This window comes from Chelmon rostratus, chromosome 20, assembly GCF_017976325.1.
Source record: "Chelmon rostratus isolate fCheRos1 chromosome 20, fCheRos1.pri, whole genome shotgun sequence".
Taxonomy (NCBI): domain Eukaryota; kingdom Metazoa; phylum Chordata; class Actinopteri; order Chaetodontiformes; family Chaetodontidae; genus Chelmon; species Chelmon rostratus.
Window position 1 is genome coordinate 9,895,699 of NC_055677.1, and position 23,653 is coordinate 9,919,351.

General features: G+C 44.2%; 1 protein-coding gene across 2 annotated transcripts in view; it reads right to left on the bottom strand.

The window, feature by feature from the left end:
• The window catches only part of map3k22 (mitogen-activated protein kinase kinase kinase 22), a 39,846-nt gene extending 16,193 nt beyond the window's left edge, over positions 1-23,653 (bottom strand). The window contains exons 1-6 of one of the 2 annotated variants that reach the window (XM_041961737.1): positions 23,276-23,653; positions 13,313-13,396; positions 12,402-12,446; positions 6,053-6,162; positions 4,065-4,102; positions 207-306 (exon numbers count right to left, since the gene is read on the bottom strand). In XM_041961737.1, the coding sequence (XP_041817671.1) occupies positions 207-306; positions 4,065-4,102; positions 6,053-6,162; positions 12,402-12,446; positions 13,313-13,331 (312 nt within the window). In that variant the 5' untranslated portion in view covers positions 13,332-13,396; positions 23,276-23,653. The remainder of the gene's footprint in view (positions 1-206; positions 307-4,064; positions 4,103-6,052; positions 6,163-12,401; positions 12,447-13,312; positions 13,397-23,275) is intronic. The other variant, XM_041961736.1, reaches the window with a different exon arrangement.

Here is a 23,653-nt window from a genome sequence, read left to right on the forward strand (position 1 = left end):
ACAGCACATGACCTTTCATTCACCATTGTTCCATAACGATGGCATGTAAAAGCATCAGCACACGCATGACGTACTGTAGATGTTGTTGGCATGTCAAAGCCCCTGATAAAGCTGCTTTCTGGCTTTCTAGCACTTGTGATATTGTTAATAAGATTCATAACAGCGGCCAAAGATCTTAACTGCATGTCCACTAATTGTTCTTGTACCTCTTTCTCCATAAAGAACATGTCCATTTGCTGGCCAAAGGCCTCGGTCACTTTCTGCAGCAGCTCCTTGATCTTCAGCGGCCTCTGGAACGGGATAATTCTGGGAAGCAGAGAACGGCAGCAGGGTCAGAGGTTGGAGATAGAAGCCGGTGTTGTGTCTAGCTTCACGAGCTCTGACTCTGAAACTCACGCTTGCAGCTATACCTGCTCATAGCTCACATGCTCATTCCAATTTTTACAAGACAATGTGACACAGAGCAGAATAAAGGAGGGGTAGAAAGAAAAAGAAATTGAGTTACAGATTTGCTGGATCCAGTTCTTTCTTATTCTTTGTGGCTTTACTGGTTTTCTGCCATATGTGAGGATTGGATGACCATGTAACAACCCTTTCTGAGCCATTTTATGCGACAGTGTTTCTATAGTAACAAGAGGAAAAATGGACAGGTCAGTTGGGTCAATTAGATGAGCAAGCTGATGCTAGAGAGCCATTAATCAATTCAATGAAAACACAGCGACCCCACTGACGTATGATCGTCTTATCTACTGTACGCCTACGTGTATGACTGAGTGTGCGCATATTGTCTGTCCGTCCGAGTCCGAGCTTATCAGCAAGTGTTTGCAGTGAGCGTCTATATGGATGCGTGCGTGTTTGTAAAACCCTGCATGCATGAGTGTGCTTCCCAATCAGTGTGTGCATCGGCCACTGTTTCAACACCACTGGGCCTCTCCACTAAGCCAGCACAAAGGCAGATGGGAAACTTCCTGAGAGGAAAGGGGAAAAAAATCTGGAGCGGCAGCAAAGGCAGCAGGATGTGTGTCTTTCCCTCCTCTTTTAAAGAGTGACAGAGTGAAAGATACAGAGTTACGGAGGTATTTACAGACTGTGGGAGAGGAGACAGCCTGACAAAATAAAAGGAAAGAAAGAGAAAGACTTTCTCTCCGGCATTTCTTCTCCTCTCTCTGCTCTCACTCTCTGCTTCAGAAGGATCCGCAGCCCACTATCTCTTTATAGTATCCTGATAAAAGGGCTTGTTTTTATCCCATCATTTCCTCATCAGAGGCCAAAGCTCTGCCTATCTTAATGACTGCTCATTGGTTCCCTCATTTGAGGAGAGGATTCTGGGAATAGGGAGGCTTGCAGATCAGAGGCGAGCAGCAGCACAGCTAAACGCTCTCCATCTCTGTTTATACTCGCCGATGATGTGTGTGATAAAGAGCTGGAGGGATGTGGAGGGGGGTCGGGGGTATGAGGATGCTGCTCCGAAAGATATGGCTTTCCTTCCTCTGTGCAAGCATGTGGACACACAGATTTGCAGAGTAAAAAGAATGCTTTCGCACATCCCAGCACACTCTCTCTTTCTCTTTCTCTCTCTCTCATGGACACAATCACAATCACATACACACAGAACCAAAAAAAAGAAAAAGGCCTGGCTCTGTTCCTTCACTCTCTGGCAGGAGACCCTGAGGCAGAGCCAGGGGGAAGAGAGACACAGCTCCTATTTCCTGCCCCAAACCTTCAGCTCTTGCCAATGAAAAGAGAGACCATCCAATTAGATTCCATTGTGGACAGACAACACGGTTATCCTGACTCAGGGACTCCTAATACCTCAAGTGCTGTGGACGCTGCTCTGATATAACACGCAATACACGCTGCAACTTGGATTACAATCGTTCAGTTCCGGTTTTCTGATAAAAAGCCAATAAGATCTTACCTTTGTGTAAGGACGTTTAATTAATTAGTTAAACATAGTCATACAGAAAGTGCCTTTATAATGAGGCTCAGGGGTTTCTCAATAACTCAAGTTGAAACATTTCTTCAGAAGGGCGCAGAAATGCATTTCAGTTGCTTTTCATGACGTTCTTATTCGTTCATTTTTAGTATATTACAGCTGGTGTTTTATGTGCTTTTGTATGTGTTCATACTGAGCTTCAAATGTTTGCAACAAAGGCACAACTCGAGACAGACGTTGCTTGCTAGCTCAGACTACAAATGCTCTGTATTACCACTTTGGTCAATGCGTTGTTCTTGTCCGTAGAAATATGAACACTAAACCTGCATTAAGTGATTTTCTTGGCTACCCGGGTGCAGTGGAAACAAGCTGTAAACACAACACTGACATAGCATCATATTTCATGTTGATATAGCTAACATGCTAGCAAACAGTTGTCTCTTTCGGCATCCGTCAGATACAGAGCAACATTATCATTCATTTGGTGTCACGCTTCTGTCCACCTGATGAATCTTAGTTCAGTGTTCGCTCTCTTTTAGCTCTGTTTTTGTTCTCCACCAGCTCGGGGCTTTTCTTGCTGAAAACAGCTGTCTGCTGGTAAGAGCAGCGAAAGGAACAAAAACAGTAAAGCTGCGGAACAGAAAACCAAAACAGTGGGCTGAAAGATGTTAAAACACTGCAGAGCCGTCCGGAACTGCAGTCTGCTGATAAATCTTCGTGTGTTTGTCACTGTGAGCGACTGCTCTCACATACACACAATAACATGAGCCATTGTGGATACAAAATTGTTGATTAAATAAATAAATATGTTAGTCATGCTAACGCTACAATGTGATATTATTATTTTACCCCTTGAGGTAACAAACTCAGGATATCCTACTGATTTCCAAAACAGGCCCGAAATCAAAGTGAAAGCGGTCAGAGCTCGGACAAGCACAACATGGAAATAGCCAACAGACAACATGTCAAAAAAAAGAGAGTGTATATGAAAAAAAGCATTAGAAAGAGTTGCTTTTGAAACAGTGAATGGCGTCTTCCAGAGTGAGCTGTTGTTCCAGAAGAGCAGCGCGGTGTGAGGGGAGCTCGTGAGAAAGGGGCTGCGAGACGGTGAAACAGAGGGAGACAGGAACATGAAAAACTCGTCTCTTCCTCAGCAGTAGCCAATTAGGGCTGTGAGAAAGCGAGAGAGGCCCGACGTGAAGCCGTATTCTGCTGGAGAGGCTCGCCGTTTCCCTACTCTTCCTCACTCCTGTGAGCCTGTGGCTTTCTAATCAAAGCCTCACTGAACCAATGCATGTTCCCCTGGTCTATATTTTGATGAATCAAGGCAATTACTCTAGCAGGTTCTGGTCAGTCTCCCTCTGATGCTTTTTTCACTATAACAGCAGACTCTGTCTTTGTCATTTTCTGAATAGTTTTTTGACAACTCTCCGGTGGTTGTTGAATAAAGGTTTCATGGGTACAAAGTATGTCTGTGAACAACATGCAATGTTAAAGTTCTGACAAGGAAGTCACACAGCATCCATACATGGAACGATGGAGCTGCAATCCCAGTGTAGACTAAATGAAGCTCAGCACCAAATAAAGCCCGTCCCGTTCAAAAGATCTGTTATTTATATTGTGGGCCATAGCTTTCAAAGTGCTCCGACATGGTAAACACACTGGAAGGCACCTTGGTGGAAAAACTGCTTGTAAGACGGTCTCCAGACAGTATGAGTGTAACCATGCTTTGCCTCTTGAGTAACTCTGAGGCTGGTGGTGTGAGGGAGGACAGATGGCTGCAGGGTGAAGGATGTGGAGGACGGAGGCAGGCAAACGCACAAGAAAACAGAGAAGATGAAGTATTAATTTGGGGTGTGCCTGGAGGACTGGACACTGAACTGACACTCTTGGCACTGTCTTTTTGCTCACTCCCTCTCAAACGGCCCGTCCGAGTCTGAAACACAAGGCCGTGGCTAAATGTCAAAGCAGGAATTTTTTCCTCTCTTTATGCTACTCTGGCATGTAGCTGTGATTTCCCCCAGACACAAAATCCCAGGCATGGCAAAGCATAACAAAAAAGATCCGAACTGAAGAGTTAAGGCTTGGACAGAGGAGCAGAAAAAACAATACGGAGGTTCCAACATACCGTTTTTCTCTCTCATGCTCCAGCTTGACTCTTAAATCCTGTTGAGAGGAAAAATAACAACAGAGGGAGTTATGGAAGTGGAAAGTTAAAATGATTCATGGTTGTATGTGGGATCTGGGCTGCTGAATAAATGAAAGCGATAAGCTGGACAAGGAATTTAAGTGACAAAAAGCATTATAATGATTGATGTTTTTGTGTTGCCGCTGCTGGATTTTTGTTCTGCAACACAAAGACAACGTTATCCTTCAACTTGACTCAAAAGATGACATGACAAAAGCTACGTTTCTATTTACAAAAAGCAGGAATCTGGAGGAGCCTGCAAGTCTGCATGAGGTCATGGTGATAAACTAACACCATATCAGCGCTAGCGCTTGGCTAAAAAGTAGGGGTTTACCCCGACTCACAGATGAGCACTCGGAGCGGAAACTCTCTCTGCTCCTTGCTGTTTGTTTATGCCTCATCATAAACATAAGTGCTTCAAGAGGATTTGCCAATTATCATTCCACAGAGGGAACAAATGCACAAGGAAACGACTTCAGAAAGAGGCACAAGGTGATTGAGAGAAATTAAATCAGGGGGCACTGAAGTTTTCAGTGCGCAGAACCATGAAGGAGAACGATTAGCTGCCCAAAATGTGTCAATTTGTCATTTCCAGTGGTTTCTAAACTGATCTACTGCTGCTATAAACAGGTGATAGGCCATAAAACCATTCCATAATCTTTGTTAGTGACGATTTTGCGAAGGCATGTGGTTTTTTCTAAATAGTACTATCAGTAACCAGTTTTTGCTTTGTTACGAAAGAGCAGTCAGGGCACAAGCTGGACCAAATGCTCAAATTTGCTTTGTTTGTGTGCATCCGCATGTCGCAGATGCACGCAATATGCCGCAAGCTGTCAAATCTGCTTCCTTGAATCTAAGTTTAGAAATCCCATGCCAATAAATGTTAGTGAATGCAGCACGCTGTCACAATAGCATCTGTAAAATGTGTTCGAATTAGACTCAGAATAAGCTCCCTTCAGTCACAGCACAACCTTCACCTGACTTTGGCAGCCAGCAGCTGTCAGTCCAGCAAAAAATCAAAAAGCAAGTGGTGGTGGTGGAGTTTTTGTGTGTAAACCCAGAATGACAGTAAAGGTTACAGGCACCGCTGTGGTCTTCTGGTGTGAATGGTTAATAAACTGTAATGGAGCACAAAGTGTCAGCGACAACTTTAATGTGATACTCAAACCAAAAATCAACACTCAAGCCCTGTAGGTTTGAAAGGTGGCTGTAAAAATTTATAGTTTATACTCAAATGAAGAGCAGATGTGATCACACTGCTGTCACTCGTGTCAGTTACAAGGGATTCCAATGGTAGGAATGTTTTACGATGGAAAAAGTTCCAAAAAGATTTTTTTTCATGCAACATAATCCACTTCTTCTCTGTCCTTTCATATACTCAGCACGTCCCAATCATTGACCTTTTTCTCAAAACATAGCTAAATAAGCTCCAGCATGCTGCAGAAATGCAGGGTAGGAAATTCACTTATAAAAATGTGTGATAGATAAATGTTCAAATGCACTTGCCACTCAATAGCAAATCATTATTTTGTGTCTACCAGCCACTTTCAGATTTTACAAACACTTGGCTGGTGGCTGGTGCTAATTCCCCACCCTGCAAAGACTCCACTGATGATTGCAGTCTGGTGGAGCTGTATTTAACAAGTTTTGTAGAAAAAAATTGGACTCTTTGGAACATGCAGAAGAGGTTTGGGAAGTTTACGTTGATGTTTTGACTTTTCAGCTATGAATACCTTCATTAGAATCCAATTTTACATTTTAAGGATTTGACCTTAGGTACTCTTCTCAGTGTCTAAAGAAACTACAAACCTTTTACAGACCCCAATTAAGCTTAGTGTAGGTGGTCAGAGGTTGATATCTGTACTTTGGAGATAGATTTCAAAATGAACCACCACTTTCAATGAAGTGCAATTGGATGCCATGTGTACCTGTTTGTAGAGTAAGGTTCTGTTCTTGGGCTTGTGGCTGTTGTGCTGGGTGTAGCAGCGACCCAGGGCTGCCAGGTCCTTCATAATGGAGTTAAGCGCCTCCTCGTCGTCTAAAGACAGAAAATATGCATTAGTCATGTGCAAGCACGCTCACTCCTTTGACGTTAAATAAAGGAACTGACACAGAGTTAAATCAACGTGAGATGACCTATAGCTGTGTAAACTCAACGCACATGGTGACATAGGCTACCCATGTGACCATTCCTTGACATTTTGGCGTAAAATGAGTGACGGTAGCCTGAGAGGGTAACACAAGTCGGGTTTGATCATTAGTGACGTGGGTTGAGTTAGAGATTGTGCTGGCTCAGACCAGGCACTGAGGAAACACCTGGAACCAGATGGAGCCCCCCCAGACACACACACACAAACATAAAGTGGCATTTATAAAAGAAGAATGCACAGTGAGATTGTGTGCGCTTCAGACCATGTGTACACACTGTTTTCAAGATGATGCTTTAAAGGCATGTGCGATGACTTACGGCACGGGAGAGATAAACTAAAAACTGAAAACATTCAAGAATGACGACGATGATAATGATGTGATTTTCGCTGGGGTCTGGGGTCCCTCAGGTCTGGAGAATAAGATATGTAGGCCGGGGCATTTCTGTAGCATTTTTATGCGATGTTGTGACACATTTCGCCTTTTTCCAAAAAAATGGCAGCTCCCGCCATTTAGATATTGCACTTGTCCATATTGCGACACATATTTCTGTCTTTGTGCGTACACACAGTTTTAGTCATGATTGAACACAGAGTGTGATTCATCTGGGCCCAGGTGTGTTACTTCCTGTTCTGATACCATCGGTGGAGTTTCCACTACTGGAAAGAATCCAGCGGTTTCTCTCTTGAACAATCCGAACAAGAACAAGTTTTCTCTGTGGGACACCTGTGCGAGACAAATCTTTGACTTCCCTGATTTAAGTGTGAGTACGGTGAGGAATTCTGTGGATTAACTTAATGCTGATCGCTCTCAAGCTCCGCACAGAAAGGCTGTGAAAGAGCAAAGGTGTTTAATAATGCAGCATGTGTGTCAATGAGTGCCTGTCGCAGGGGACAATGTGGACGCGAGTGGGTAGCCTGGAGCTTATTAAGGACTTCAATATTTCATTTTACATTTCAGGAGCGTAATTCTTTAGTTGAAATTTGGTCTCCTGTAATCAGACAAAGATTGATCGTTTCTTTTGTCAAACACTGATTGAGAGAGAAAGTGGCTGCAGGCTTAAACTGAGCTTAGCGGCTTTGATGGAGAAATCAGAGGCTAAACAAGAGGAAGTCAAGTGTGTTTAAAATTCATAAATCACTCCTTACAGAGGACAGGCCTATGGTGTTCATTAAACTCTTATAACTCATTCAGAAATCCTGCAAGTGCAAGAGGCCGACGCTCAGCATCGAGTTAGTTCTCCATGTCTCATTTCTCGCCTCCTACTTCACACATTCTGCCATACACACTCACAAACACACCAACAACACACTCTCTTGTGTAAAGGGGGCAATCATGCAGATGAGCATGTCAGACATTACCATATCAAGAGACTTTAATAGAACCAATTATCTAAGAGCGGTGATTACAATATAAAGAAGAGGTCGTTGACCTCAGCTCCTGCCTGCCTCTCAGATGAGCCCTGGGTGCATTCATTATAAAAACACAAACACACACACATCCTTCACAGGGAAACCAGGCCAGGTGTGTGCTACGCAGCACAAACAGCACCTGCAGGATGGACCACATTCTTTAAAAGAAAAGGGATCAGTGTGTGTGAAAGACCACTGGGAATGTCACATATCAAGTGTGATAGTAGCACGGGGAGCAGATGGGGTCTGAGGCGACACTTGATCTCGTTCCCACTGTACCGGCCTTGTGGCCGGCTGTTCGCCGACACTGGGCCAGTCCGTTGGGTTCACCCAGGGGACACAGCACGCACACCGCAAACAAACACGGATTGACCCACCCAGATTGGGGATGCACCGCTTTTTCCTCAATGCCCACTCCGATACCTAGGGTATGTGCCGATGCTGCTCCCCGATCCGATTCCTGTGGTCTATTTGTCCCAAATTCAAAACCGTGAAACGTGATGAATTTCATGCGAGATAACATGACGCCAGAGAGTGCTGTGGCACTAAAAGCTGCCCACCATGAGTGAATTAATGTTTTCTAATGATACTGACGAAGAAACTGTATTCAATTGTGGGGAACAGTGGATGCACTGCATGCATTAGTGCACATACTACTGGCTCAACTACTGGCATTCTCAATTGAAGACATTCACTCTAATCAATCTCTAAAAGTCAATAACTGGTAATGAAGTGTCGTCATTTAACATTTTTCCACAAAACCTGCCCTATTTATTACTACTCGTACTGCCCAATATGTTCCACAATATCTTTCAACAAGATGTGGAAAATATGCCTGAATTAGCTTATTTGAGCTGCTACACACTTGGAGATATCTTAAGCAACAGTGTTTATAAAAACAAATCCTGAAATGTGTCAAAAACAGTCATTTTTAAATTATGCATCCTACATTGTATTGAGGGCAGAAACCTCAGAGATGGACGTCTCAAAACATGGGCACCTAAAACATTTGCATGGCTGGATACCAGCAGGGAGTAAGAAGAAAACATGTGTTGGCTTTTTTTTTTGTAATTTGGGTGAAACGACCCTTTAAAGGGAGATGGTGGAACTGTTGATGAAGAGCTACCAAATATTAAAACGCAATGTAACAGAAGCCCAAGCAGAGGAGGCACCAAACTCGCTGTGTGCTGTTTGTTAACTTATTTAACTTAAGCTAATATTAGCCACCATAACCTACTGGTCACACCAGACCAAGTTAGGCTGTAGCTCCAAAACATTGGAGTGCACTGAACTAAGCAAGGGTGTGTTTTATTGCTTGTGGATTCAACTTTTCATGTTTAAAAAGAAAAGTTGTGTCACTTTTTCCTCCAAAAGTTTCACAATCTCACTTTAAATCTTTCATCAATCATCTGCTTTTCACTCAAAGCCAGTTTCCACTGGAGAGCTACTCCAACCAGCTCTTGTGGCGACCACAAACGCTCACCTCGGACTGGCCCAGTCGGCGAGCTAACATAAACTGAGGTCGAGCCCCACCAACGGCAAACCGCAGAGGTGGACGTCTTGTTTGACAATCCCAATATAGCAACAGGAGCGAAAGGAGGGACGGTGCAAGTCTCCTCCTGGCTGACCGTCACACTCCCTCCACTTCCAGATGAATAAGGCAGAGCGATAAAGTAAAGTTACACCCACAAAATCTCAGCACAGTGCAAACAGTGAGAACAAAGAGAGAAGAAATGAATTACGATAACTTATTGTGTGCTTTATTACGTCAAACACCACATCAAAACTGAATGAGCGAGAACTGAGTTTAATTAGAGACAACCATGTAAGCATTTTTATAAGTGCAGCCTGCACGCTGTCATTGTGCCTCATTAGGACATTCCTTTCCAAGCAACAGGTTCAAAACTACACATACTGCATGTGTGGGTAGTTTGGCTGAGATAAGATCAGGTGAGACAGGTGAGCCACTTGTGGTGTCTTCCCCTCTTAGCTTGTTTAGGAGATAAGACGGAGGGAACAATAGAGAAATGAATGAACTATGTAAACGAGCCGCATGCCTCCACAGACAAAACCACGCAATGTTTCTTCATTGCACATGCATACTGTGTCGAGCTGAGGCTCCCTGTTGGGACTCACACAGAGGAGCACGGCTAGTTAAAATATAAGCTGTCAGGAGTGGTGGATGACTAACAGCTCGACCGGGCCCGTCCTCTCCAAACAGGAAGGAACTGAGTCACTGTCTCTCTTCTGAATACAGAGCTGGGTTAACCACGTTATTCCACATTAGCAGATTAATGGATTTTTGATTGAATCATTCAAAGATGGACACGAGGTTTAAGAGCATTTGTCCATGGCCACTCTGTGACACGAAATTAATTAACATGCTGCTACTACTTTATATGCAGGACAAGAAAAGTGTGCAGGGTTTTTTGTTTTGTTTCAGAGAGATAGAATTTTACTTGTTTTTATAATTGATTGAAAAATAGTGAAAATTTCACCAAAATTTCCCAAAGCTCACGTTGAAGTCCCAAAACAAAAGATATTTGATTTATAACTACTTTTAAACAAAGAAGTGCAAATGAGCATTTTACAACTAAATTGTCAATTGATTTTCTGTTGAGCAACTAATAGACTTCACCACTTATTCTATTAAATCTTAAATAAAAATCTTATGATCAAACCCAGCACTACCTCTATCTTTGTTTCTCACTGTCGCTGCCTCTCTCTGGTGCTGTTTCAGTCTACAGGCTCAGGGTTCCAGACTACCCTGTTCACAGCAGTCAAGGATACAAAACAAACACCAGAGGCCTGCATGTGTGTGTGTGTGTGTTTACATGTGTTTGAGGCCTGCGCTGAGGCCTATGGATAACAGTAGAGAGGGAAGAGTGGGAGGGTCGGCTGGCGAAGGGGGCAGCGAGAGTGTGAGAAATGCGTGGTGGCGCACAGATCCGGCTGTGATGGCTGCCTATAAATGAAGTTATTACATCACCGAGGCCTGGTCCACGGCCGCTGCCAGGCCGAGGCCGGCCAAGGCTAACCACCAACACAGTGGAAAGCAACCAGCTCACACATCACTGCCAGGAGCAGCCTCACAAACCAGCTACTTGAGGAACCCCGTGTCAACGTGACCGGGACAGCTGATGGTGTTTTCTGGTTGGATGTGCATAGTTCGGGATACCTGCAGCTCATTTCCTGTGCTTCGTCTTGTGTCTTGGGTAAAATGTGACCAGCATACGAAAAGGGGGAATTCCAGGAAGCTGAGCAGAGCGAGCAACAATCCACAATGGAGGCTGATTGCTGGGCATTGCATCATCACTCTGCATCTTTCTTTTTTCTCAGGCTAAGGCTGAGCACTGTGAAAGTGGCAGTGGGTGAAATGAAGTTGGAATTCCAGTCGAAGATAGTTTACATAAAAGGACTTATTTTCCTGCAGCTGTGCTGCTCGATAGCCTGCAGATAGGCGCAAGTCCTCCAAAGCCAGAACAGCTAAAAGGGTTTGGAGTTTAAGACGCAGGCCAGGGCCCCAGGAGTGTTTAAAGAACAACACTGGCTTTAAGAGGCTAGTGCTGCAACTTGCAAGCTAACAAAGTGTGTGTAAGGGCCAGCGAAGCAGCGACTGTGTGTGTGTGAGGCAGGCTGCCTGAATGAAGACATTGAGGGGATTTCCTGGTGCCGAGAGACACATCATGGCAAAGGCATCCGGCAGGATTAGCAGCTGGAGCCAAATGTGTCCTCACTCTGCAGCAGCACGGGCCGAGCTCTGACGCACAACACAACACACACACCAGCTATAATAAGCAAGGCGCACTCCAAACTCTCTACACACCTTGCTGTTTGTGGAAACTGCGATGCAACTAATTTAGCATCTAATGGGTGTAACATTTAAACCCCTAAGTTAATCTTTCACTGAGAATAATGACTCTGACGTAATGCAGGGTATTGTGGGTGTGTGACAATAGTTGCGCAATTAATGTTAGTACAGCGTCTATGCTGAAAGTCTTTTCTTTGGTGAATGTACACTAACATTTCCATTCAACATCTAAAGGCTGTGACATTCCTCCTCCTGGCCTGTGTATGCTTCTATTTCCACTACACTGTAATGGAATTGTAATGAGCTCTTAAAGAGGGCTTTGTTTATACTTGTGTTAAAGAAATAATTTGATATTTTGGGAAATATGCCCATATGCATATGAGTTATTTACACTGCTGTAATGTTCGCGCATGAAGTACGGAGCTAGAGCCAAGAGGCAATTAGCTTAGCTTAGCCAAAAGGCTGGAGGCAAGGGGAAACAGCTCGACTGGCACAACAGCAAAATGCTAGCAAAACAGCAACATGCTAGCAAAACAGCAACATGCTAGCAAAACAGCAACATGCTAGCGCTCATCGGTCACAAGAACTTCATCCCAACTTTTTTGTTTTTGCAAAGCTGTTGGGCATTTTCTTCTCAAGAACATAAATGATTTAATTCAATAAAAAGCTACTGAAGAGAGGGAAAAAGCTCTCAGAGCTAGCTAGCTTGCTAACTGTCAGTTAGTGTAATTTTGAACTTTGGACAGAGCCCGCTAGCGGTCTGCCAGCCTTTATGCTAAATTCCACTAAGATAGCTGCTCAACACACTAACATGAGAGTAGTACCGAGCAACTCATTCACCTTTAAATGTATTTCCCCAAATGCCAAACAATGCATTTTTTAAAATCTGGGACAGTTTGGGTTTACCTTGTGAGTTCCTGTGCTGTCCGGGTCCATTTTGGAGACCGTCATCTGTGGAAACAAAGGCAACACGAGTCACGGGTGGATGCTGCACTGCAGCTACGATAATGGCAATAATGGTTTTATACTCTTGTATATGATGTACATATATATATACCTGATTATTTGTTCTGTATCCCTTTTTAATCTCTATTTGATCTTTCTTTGTCTCTCTTTTCCTCGTGGCTGTCTCTAACAATTTCGCCAGCATGGGATTAATAAAGTTTTATTTTATCTTATCCTTTGCATAGTCTATTGTGTTTGATTTTGAATGGCAAGACAGACCACTGACATCGATTCAACATTTTTAACTTTGTTTATGGAGGTCAGTTAGCAACAAGTTGAGACTACAGCTCCTCCAGGCCTACAGGTCCTGTGCACATGCAAATACACCACAGTCTATCGTTTGAGCTGTATTGTATGGAGGAACTCTGTATGTGTGTGTGTGTGTGTGTGTGTGGGTGGGTGACTGGTTTTGCATAGAGGTAGGAGTGCATATGTGTGTGCACAGCCTTGGTAGGTGTGAATATAAATAAATGTGCAGCACTGGACTCTAGTTTGAGTTTTCAAGGGAGATGTGTGCGCACCCAGAACCTTCCCATGTTCAAAATCATTTGTCTGTTTAGGAATAAAAAAGCAGGAAAACAACATTTTTATCACCAATGTAAAAAGACCCAAACAAGTGTGTATGAAGCAGGCCATCTGGAGCTGTTAACAGCCTCCTCACACTTTTCCGCTCTCGTACATGTGTTATTTTTCTCCACACTGTTCCTGCCAGAGGATGTGTGAGAGGTGTGTATGTTTGTGTGTTTCCCTACAATCGTGCGAGTCTCTGTATGTATGCGCCGCACAGCAGCCCGCTTTCGAATACTACTCACCCATGTTTACTGTCATCATCAGGAAGTGGCCCTGTTGAACTCGAGCACAGAGCTCAACTTCTCTCTGCAAGCGAAGATTTCATCCTGAGAACAACAAGCAGAAACAACGCGGTTTCAACATCCAAGAACTGTGCCACTTTCCTTCAGCTCGGTGTGCATAATATTTCTGTGATTGCGCAAAAACAATGAGAAAACAGGACGCAGGTGGTAGTTTCAACACAAAGCGCTTTTTTTTCCAATATCAATGTCACCCGCTTCTGTTATTTACTTAATCTTTATTTAACCAGGATGGTCTCTTGAGATTGACATATCCTTTTTTTTGAAAACTCCTGGCAGACAAATAACAACATGACAGCCAAGAGCCGTATTTGATGCTTGTAACTCAAGCCATCTGAATCCTGTCAATGCCCTGATGTCTCTCTAGTGCCACTCTGAGAACCACAAGCCAGCAGTGGCGGAGGAATTCCTCAGCGTTTGATGGTGCAGGAGCCTCGTGCCCTTGAGATCTCATAGTGCAGCAGAGATGCAGGCGTGGGTGTTTGCCCAACTGCCTGCCTCAGGTGAAGACCATGAGCACTTCAAAGACAAAGCCTTCGTCGTGCTTTAAGTTGGTGAGCGCAGAGCAGAAAAGAGGTTGTCACATCCCATAATGAGGTGATACAGAGAAGAGTCTTTCACCTCTGACAGTTGTAGTTTTTTTTTTTTTGTTCCACTGATGATATTAAGCAAAGAACAGAGGAGAAAATGCAGCTGTTTAGCAGAGTGAACCACTTCCCAAAAATCACCATCATTTCATACTGCTTTTCTGAAAGATGTCACATCCTGTTGCAGATATTTCACACAAAACCCACACAGCCCACATAACCCTAACCTTAACCCAAGTCTTCACCCTAAAACTGAATGATTTACATTATGGAGACTCACATTTTGTCCCCAAAAGGAAGGCCAGTCCTCACAATGCGACTGCAAACAGATTTACGTCTCCACAACAACACACATTTGTTTGCTTTCTTTGCATGCGGGCTTAGCAAAAGGAGAACAGGAACTAGAGAAGCAGCTGCAGTACAGCATGTTGTAACGTTAAAATGTGCGTTTCCCTCATACAGTATCACAAAGCCATGCAAGGCTGACCGAAGGGAAGCTGCACGTTTCAGAAAGCCAGAAAAAGCACTTCAGTGCTGCAGAGGGCTAAATTTAAGACCCATGTGAAGCCAGCCAACCTATATTTTGTATAACAGCGACAGAGGCCACAATTATTATGATTAGCTGAAATGTATGACAGAAATAGAGAAGTCGGCAGGTGAGGGAATTACTTCTTGTCAGTAGTACAAATCCAAAGTTTGCTAACTTAAGCTAATATTAGCCCCCATGAGCCACAGGTCCTCCCACACCAAGTTGCATCAACAAAACTACCAAGTGTGCTGTATTGAGGAACAGCGCCGGGGCTCATGAATTCAACTTCACTTGAATTCAACTCGTAGGAAGAACAATGTGCTATTTCTTCTCTCATCGTGCTGCTTTTAAAGCGACAAATACAGAAACAAGCTGAGATGACAATTTGCATTTGGACATAAAGCAGCTCATGAAAGAGGAAGTGCGAGAGGACAAAAACAGGACATCAGTAAAAGTACTTTAATACGTCTATTCCTCTTCTGTATGAATGAAGACATGCAGCACAAAGAAACCTGTATTGGTATGATTTAAAAAAACAAAAAATAATAAAACAAAATATTATAATATCTCAGAGTCTAACAGCTACAATGCTTTAGCTCTGCTGCTGTGACACTTTTTATGGTTCATTTTTGCAGTCAACTAAACAGTCTATCACATGATAAATTGCATATTCCCATTCAGAGGGAGCTCAGTAACAATGGGAGTGAGCATCAATGTCGTAAGTTAGTGTTAAGTGGAGATAATGTACTGGGTTAGTAGGAAGCTTTCCATATAAAGCTGTAATAAAAAGAAAAAAACTCAGAATAGGAGAAATATTTTAAAATACAATATTAATGGAGTGAGGGTTTATAAAGCTGTGCAGCAGATTCCAAGACAAAATCTTTGGAAAAAGATTAAAGAGCCTCCAGAGAGATTACTAGCAACACTCCCCAGATCATGTTTTCTTAAAGCATCGTTTACTACTATCTCCAGTGTCCGTGCTGCATGCGCTTTTAAAGCCTGCACTGCTGCGTACACTATGTCCCAAACATTCAGCACAGACAAACGCCCCAGCCTGTCTGCAGAGACACTCATGCTTTCTCTTTGTGTCAGCCAGAAAACTTTTCATAAAAGCAATAAAGACGGCCACTGAGGCAATTTACAGCCTGAGGGGCAGAGTCACAGGGCGCCAGCTGAGTTTGAACATGGGAACATGCAGTGCGCTGCTGTCAGTGGCACAAATCGCAAGAGCTGATGGATCAGCAAGCATAAACGTGGAGTGGGCAGAAATGTGTCAAGGGTGGCCACTTTCTGAGAACAGTGTGTTCTGAACGCATCACAATGTGACAGCTAGAGGTGGACAAACTTTTCTTCATCACCGAAACAAATCAGATATACCTTAGATGTAAGGCAGCGAGGACTGAAGAGGGGTATAATATGTTCCAGCAAAGCTCTACGTCAGGCTGTGCTAGTGCGGCGCTACTGACCACACATGAAAGAGATGAGGAGCAGCCACGAGACAGGTGGTCTCCTAAGACCACGTGGCCCAGTCAGTTGATGTCGCACACACAAACACACACACGGGAACAGAACAGCCCCTGTCTTGTGCCAGCGAGTCACCAGATGGCCCATCTGCTTCGCCCCTCTGCCCAGCGGGACGCCGGGCGAGTGGTGCCCACAGATCGCCGGCCCAATTCTCCACACGCTCCTTGGCAGGCGGGCGTCGTGACAGCCCCGCTTGTTGAAGATCAAATGCTAATCACCGCTAGCTCTCGCCGCCCTGCCGCCACGCATCCTCCAAGAAAAGACTGTCTGTCCCTCGGCTAGATCATGAGACAAAACCTACAAAATGCTGCCCACATCGAGAAGTGCTCTCGAACACTGTGACGCACTTCACTGTCAGACATGGATAACATCACGGCTCGGGCCAATGTTTCACTGGCAGAGGCCTCTCCTTTGTCACAGTATGAGGACTGTGCTGACATGACAGAGGAAGTTAATTAAAAAGAGGACAGCAGAGGATGGGATTTCAGACGAGGGTTGTGGGGGAATTGTCTGAGCGAGATGAAGCAGAGCCGTGCACCTCAAACCGCACGCTGCAATTTTATTTTTATTGGCCTGATTGAGCAGGAATCGCAGCCAACACTTTGCAGGCAAGCACGTATATGCATGCGCACATATGCACTAACCTCTTTCAGCTCCGTTACATCACTCTCTAGCCAAGTAAACAATGTGATGTCGGCTGTGGGTCTCAGAGGGAAACTCCCCCCTCTTCGCTGCAGAGAAGTGGAAGGTCTGCTCTCCAGCTGCCTGATGGCCTGAGCAGTATGACCTAATGTCTGACATCACTCCAGTGGAGTCCCAAGGAAATCGCCATTTCAGAGGTCAACTTCTAAACTCTGCAACGTGCCTGTTGGGCTCATTGGGTTTCCATTCTCCAGCACAGCTTGTCTGCAACAGCCACCCAATGCCAAAGTAGACAGTCCATAAAGGGAATCACAGAGATCAGAAGGTAGAGAGGACAAGGCATCTGTGAGTGTTTGATCACTGAGGACATGCACTAAGGCCAAAGCACTGTACCGATGGAAGACAAGGAAGATCAGAGCACCCTGGTCCCTTCCAACCCACGAAAGTGCTGCTTTATTCTCAGCAACTATAAAACTGATTGATTCTGACAGCTAGCCAAGCTTCTTCTCTGATTGGTTTGAAGGAAAATCTGCATATTCATGGGCATCAGAGATGACATGAGATGGCTGCTTAAACTTCAGGGCTGGCAGCAAGATTTAAAGGACTGTACCAGTGTGTTAGCACATATTAGCCCCTAAAAGGATCAGTTAGACATTTTGGGAAATATGCATATTCCCCTTTCTGCTGAGATTGAGATGATAAGATCGATGCCATCCTCATGTATGCAGTAAATATGAAGCCAGCAGCTAATTAGCTTAGCTTAGCATAAAGACTGGAAACGGGGGAACAGCCAGCCTCGCTCTGCCAGCACCTCTAAAGCTCACTAAATTAAGCATCTTATATCTCGTTTGTTTAATACATACAAAAAACAAAGTGTAAAAAAGACAAGTTGTGGTTTTATGAGGGGTTTTGTGCCAGACGTGGCAGTAATGGCAAATTGTTTTTATATTCCGGTATTAAACAAAAGGAGATATAACATGTTAATGAGTGGATTTAGAGGTATTGGTGGGTGGATTAATTTTGGACAAAGTCTGGTTAGCCATTTCCTCAATCCCAGTCTTTGTGCCAAGATAAGCTAACCAGTTGCTGGGACTAGCTTCAGGCTTCATATTTACCATATAGATGTGTGCATGTTTATCTAGAGTTATCATCTAACTCTTGATCAATCTTGATGCTCAAAATGATTATACAGCAAGACTGTTGATTTTCCTACCAATTGGAAGTTAATGGGAGGGATGCCTGGAATAGCAAACTAAATACATCAACATTTTTCAAAAAACATAGCATGGAAACGTCTTGTAGCGGAGTGGTGCATGAAATATGGCTGCATGGTCACAAGCGTCACCGGTTTGATTCCAGCTGGCGACCTTTGTCACATGTCATAACTCCCTCTCAGCAGCATGGTTTGGAACAGGTTAGCATAACTCCCTCTCAGCAGCATGGTTTGGAACAGGTTAGCATAACTCCCTCTCAGCACCATGGTTTGGAACAGGTTAGCATAACTCCCTCTCAGCACCATGGTTTGAACATGGTTAGCTGCGATGCAACGTGTAAGTGAAACAAACAAAAGTCCTTTAACAGCTACAACTCATGAATTGTTGACATGACAACACAGGTTTTCAAATGCTGTATCCAAAATAAAAATGAACAACGCCACCGATGAGGTCACATATAATGCATCACAGGCCTGATATCATGAGGAGACGCTGAGCTGGTCACAATACCCAGTAGGCTGTCTGAATTGCAACACGGGCAGGAAGTGAAGGGTGATTAGTGAGCCACGGATATTTAGGTGACTTACTCTTTAAAAGGTCAGTGGCGGGGGTGTCCTGTCCGCTGAACGCTTGCCAAGACTGAGCTGCGGCCACATGAGTCAGACACGTTATTCAGGCCGATTCTGGGAAGTAAGACAATGCAGTATGTCCAGCACACTGAGGAGTCGAGGGTTTTCTCATAGGGATGCACTTAAGGACTTCTGGGTGGCGTTCGGATTGCGTAGGCAGGAGAACCGCCATGTGGGGCCTCATCGCTCATTTATCATAACCTTGGCTCCTCTTGCTTTGTCTCACAGGAGTTATTGCAGTGAACAGATCCAAGATTTTCAATGGGACACATGGCTTAATAACTCCCTCCCAGGATACGACAAGAGGATTCTTCCCGTCATCTGGCACTAAATCTATGTTTTATTTCAAATAAAGGAATTTCCCTTTTGATTCAATGCCATTATTGACACATTAGTATCTCTTGTTTCTACTGTAAATGAAAGGAGTGCAAACTGTTCCAATGAGCTCTTTATTCTGCAGAGCACTGAGTTTTATTTAGGGTTGCACTTTAGGATTTTTTCACATTCAGTTAAGTCACTGCCGGTTTGAACCAATCAGGACCCAGAGTGGCATTTAAATATTGGAACTGGATGTACTGTGTTAACCACTGGTACCAATCAGACTCCAGTGAGAGAGCATCCTCCTCAGTGACAGTGATGGCTCTATTAGCTCAGAGATAAGTAGATCTGTCTGCCATTATCATCAAACGCACAACACTGGCTAAAAATAGCCAGATGAAGCAGTGATTCTCCTGCCATCCACTATATATCCACTCCCTCCATCACCAGAACCGTACTCCTCCCCCAGAGAGGAATCTAAGCACAATCTGTGAAGTAAGCTGTCTTTTCCATTATGCGGTGACATGCTATTACAAGCACATTCATTCATTGTGTTTCTCCACCCAAATGCAGCCATGCAGAGACAGCTCATAGACTTAAACCCTTTTCACGAGACAGAATGTCAAACAGCTGTGGTTCGGGAACAGGCAAGAAAGTCTTTCTGCTCCGCCACCACAGGTTTATCCACGAAGAGTGTGTCGGTTCTGGGGTTTTGATAATCAAGCTGAGTGAGTGTGACGATGGGAAAATCTAAAAGCAGGTTCATGATTTGCGAGCCCCCTCGTTAATTTCATTTAATGTAATGTGCAACAAACTACAAACCAGCCTCGCTTCTTTACTTAAAACACTTTGGAATACAGTGAAAAACAAGGAGCCCTGGCCAGTTCGGGTATCTCACGTAACAATTAGCACAAACTTGTCCTCAGTGTTATTGTATGAGAGCAGTCTGCCAGTGTGTTGTTGTCTATCCGGCTGTCCTTGCAGGCTCAGGCTCTGCTGCTGCTGCTGGCATTGTCCTTACGGTCAGACAATCTGTGCAGACAAAGCTCAATCAGGACAACTTCCTCTTGGATTCTGGGGAGGAGGGGGGCCGGACCTTACCGCGGTCTCCCGGATAAAGGACGGCAACCCAGACTGACTTCGGAAAGCCTTGCATTATGTTCTGTTGTAGGCTTGATTTAAAAGGGATAAAAGCTCTATTTACTTCCATTCACCTTCACAAAAATACAGCACAATGGCAAAGCAATTATAGTTTTTGTGAAAAAAAAAAAACTTAAGTAATTCAGTATTACCATCCAGAAGCACCGCAGTCAGGAGTTGGTGATTTACGTCATGTTGGGTGTGCCGCAACCTGCTTTGCACACCTGTGCAGTGTCAGACTTTCTACATTGCGCACGAGCTCAAACTTTGTCACACTGTTTAGAAAGTGTCTGCAAACTGTGACTTTTGGATCAACTCACAGAGCAAAGACAATCAGAGAGCATTTTCTCTCATTTTCTTTCTGTGGAGCTGATTTTCCTCAAGGACATATCTGTATTTGTCCGAGCTCGTTGCTTTCTCTGTCCTGACCTGTCTCTCAGTCTCTGCAGCTGAGTGGCTTGAGGCCACAGCTACCTTGCTTCACCATGGGGATGGTATAATCCAGGTGGCTGGTATTTGGGCTCTGCCAGATACAGCGCTTGGCAATCAGGCCAAAGAGCTCAATTTCTTGTCTTGACAGACTAGATCATCTTTTCCCTCTCATGCTCAGAGTCCTGTGCGCCATCTGGCAAAGTCTAAGAGGGCTTTCATTAGTGTTTTACTAGAGAGTGATTCAGTTCTAGCGTTCTATCTACCCACAAAGCTCTGATTGATGTGATGAGTGCTGCGGAGAGGGTCACCCTTCGGCCTGGTTCTCCCATCTCTGCAGAGAACTGAAGCACTCTTAAAATGGTTACTTGTTATTTGGCCTTTCTCAGTTCCTGAGATTGGTCAGATTGGCAGCTTTAGGAAGACTCATGGCGGTCTTCCATTATGTCCCAGTGATGAAACTTTAAATGGTTTTCGTCCCCGTCTCTGGCTCTATGCCTCAACACAACGCTATCCAATGGTTTGACAGAGAATCCCTTGTACTTAATAGCTTAGTTGGTTGCAAGAATAAACAGAAGTCTTCATCAGCCCCCCTCATCTGAGGATAGACGCTGTTGATTAACTTTATTTTTGATGAAATGTGATGGAAATGTCTGCAAAATGACTGGAAAACTGGGTGTGCATTTTAACGTTACGCCGCCAGAGAGCTTTGTCGAGGAGGGCCGGTAACGTCACAAGCTCACATGGAGCGGCGTCTGCTTATAAACTTTAAGGTGGACTGGAGCTAAAACAGAGCTTTTTGGACTGAGAGAATTGTGGTGTTGCAGCAATGGCCGTATGAGAAAAATAATGTGTATTTGAACATTAAATCACATCAATTAGCAGACAGGCAAAATAAAAATGTCTGTAGACTGATGGGAAAACAATCAACTAACTTTAAAGGGGTACTAAATGTCAAAATTAAAAGCATCACCTGGATTTAATCACGTGAATGAGCCAAGCGCTACAAATGCTGGCACCTACATTTCCCATAATGCAATCAAAGCATTTTTCTGTTAGACCGTCTCTAATGAGTAAATTTGCATATCTTTCAAGCTCCAGACCTCCAGTTTGCAAAACAGGTTTTCTATTAGACTGTAAAAAGATGTGTAAAAAGTGAAGGTTTTGAACAGTTACCTGACCCTTTTAATTGAACACAACATCTCTGTTGACTACAAACAATAACACACTGTCAAATAATCCCACCAGGACAGTTAAGAAGGTACGACACTTTCTCACACCTAAAGACAAATGTGTTTTGTTTTCTAGTGTAACCGGGCAACATCCAAAACAGGCCTTCAAGGGAAGATAATGAGTCCTTAGCATGAGTCACAGTAACCTTTCACCTCCGGGCCCTCTGGTCAGTGGGCGTCTGGCAAGACGTGATCAGACTCCAGTGAACCCTGCATGTGATGCATGACTTCACACTCCTCGGCGGTAGGGGCTAAGTGAGGGACGAGAGGTCGCGTTCAGCCTGATTAAGACACTCAGCTAATGACTTGCAGGAAGGAGCCGGCGTGAAATCGTCCTGAGAGTCGACAGCAGGACGTTAAGGAGAGTTAATAGGTGAACACAATTTTCTCACAAGTGGGCTTCTGAGGAATTTAGTCCACAGAGCACGACACACTCCTCTCCAGACCGGCAACACAGCGCTCTCTGAAAACCTTTGAATGAGACAAAACTCTCCTCAAGCACATGACAAACAGTATCGATCTTGTGATGAACTCCCATTTCAGGCCCCATTTCTTCATTAGTGCCATCGAAACACAATTAGTAGCCCATCACTTCTGTCTCTAGCTGGCGTGTTTACTGTGGGATCCAGTCCTGTTATCAGCCAAATGGATTGTTTTGCTTGAGGCACACCAATCATATCTGTGGGCGGTTTCCACTTGACAGTTTGACTCTCGCTTTAAGGCTATTTCGGAGCCCCCAGGGCACGCCAATGTGCTGATAAACCCATCCGTCAGTTTGCTGCTCGGACTCCTGCGAGTGCACTTCATATGGATTTGATTTGATGAACGAACACGATGGCCTCATTAAAATCTAATTTGGCGGATTGTCTCAGAGGTCTGCCATTGCAGGTATATGTGGTGAGCTCTGGATGAAGCTCATCAGCATCGTCATCACTTTTAACACTATAATGGCCTCAGTGTGGGCTCAACACACTTTGAGAATGCATGGATGGAAACGGACAGGAAGCAGGAAGGAAGCGAAGGACTTTTCTGGACGAGAGCTGAGGATTCCTCCTCTCAAGGAAAACACCGGTTTAAGTGACCACTGTGAATCACAGAGGTCTGGAAGAGTGACAGCAGAGAGAAAAGGATGCAGACTATGAGTGAGTCTACAAGCACAGGGTGACCATGACTTTCCAGAAATCACTCACACCTCCAGACATGCAATCTATGCTTTCCTGATGATAAGTATAGCACGCAGCATTGTTAAAACCATATGAAAAGAGTATTTGACGCTGGAATTAACCACTGACAATCAAATATAAACCTTTAATCCAGCAGCAACATATGAACTCATCAACAAAGCATATCTTCTTATAATAAAAAAGAGGCTGATTATGGGCGTGCATGTCACCAAATTCAAATTTACTGAAGGAACACACATTTGTGCTGAAGCACACTGGTCCAACTGACAGTTTCCACTTGCAAGGAGGCCCATCCTGTAGATTCAAGTAAACAACTACTGCACATGCTTGTGTTTGATTAGAACAGCCACTAAACCGCAGATGAGCAACTTAATAATAGCTGCAAGTATATTTCAATGTCCTGGCATTTCATGTGCAATAAACAGGAAACAACAGTCTAACAGCAGTGATCTGAATAACATCCAGGCTGGACTCTTACCTTGTTATCTGTATGTGTCCATGTTGTAGTTGTGGCTGCAGGATTTATGAAGATGAATTAATCGACTTTAAGTTATGACAGACAAGCGACAGGAAGAGCGGAAAAAAAAAAACAGATGCAGAGCAAAATCTTCCCAAAACAGTGGGCTGATATCCGGAAACTGCGCTCTGTACTGAAGAGCAGAAATTACAACCAGAAGCTGCAATCGGACAGAAAGATCTTCTCCTCTTCTCCCAGGTGCATAATCCAGAGCTGCGTTCACGGACGGGAATGAACTGCAACGTTTGCTGCGTTTCAAAGGAAAGTTTTTTCACCCTGCTCTTTGCTTGTCTCCACACACACTAACAGCGCGGAGCTGAGTTTTTCCCTGGAGCTGCG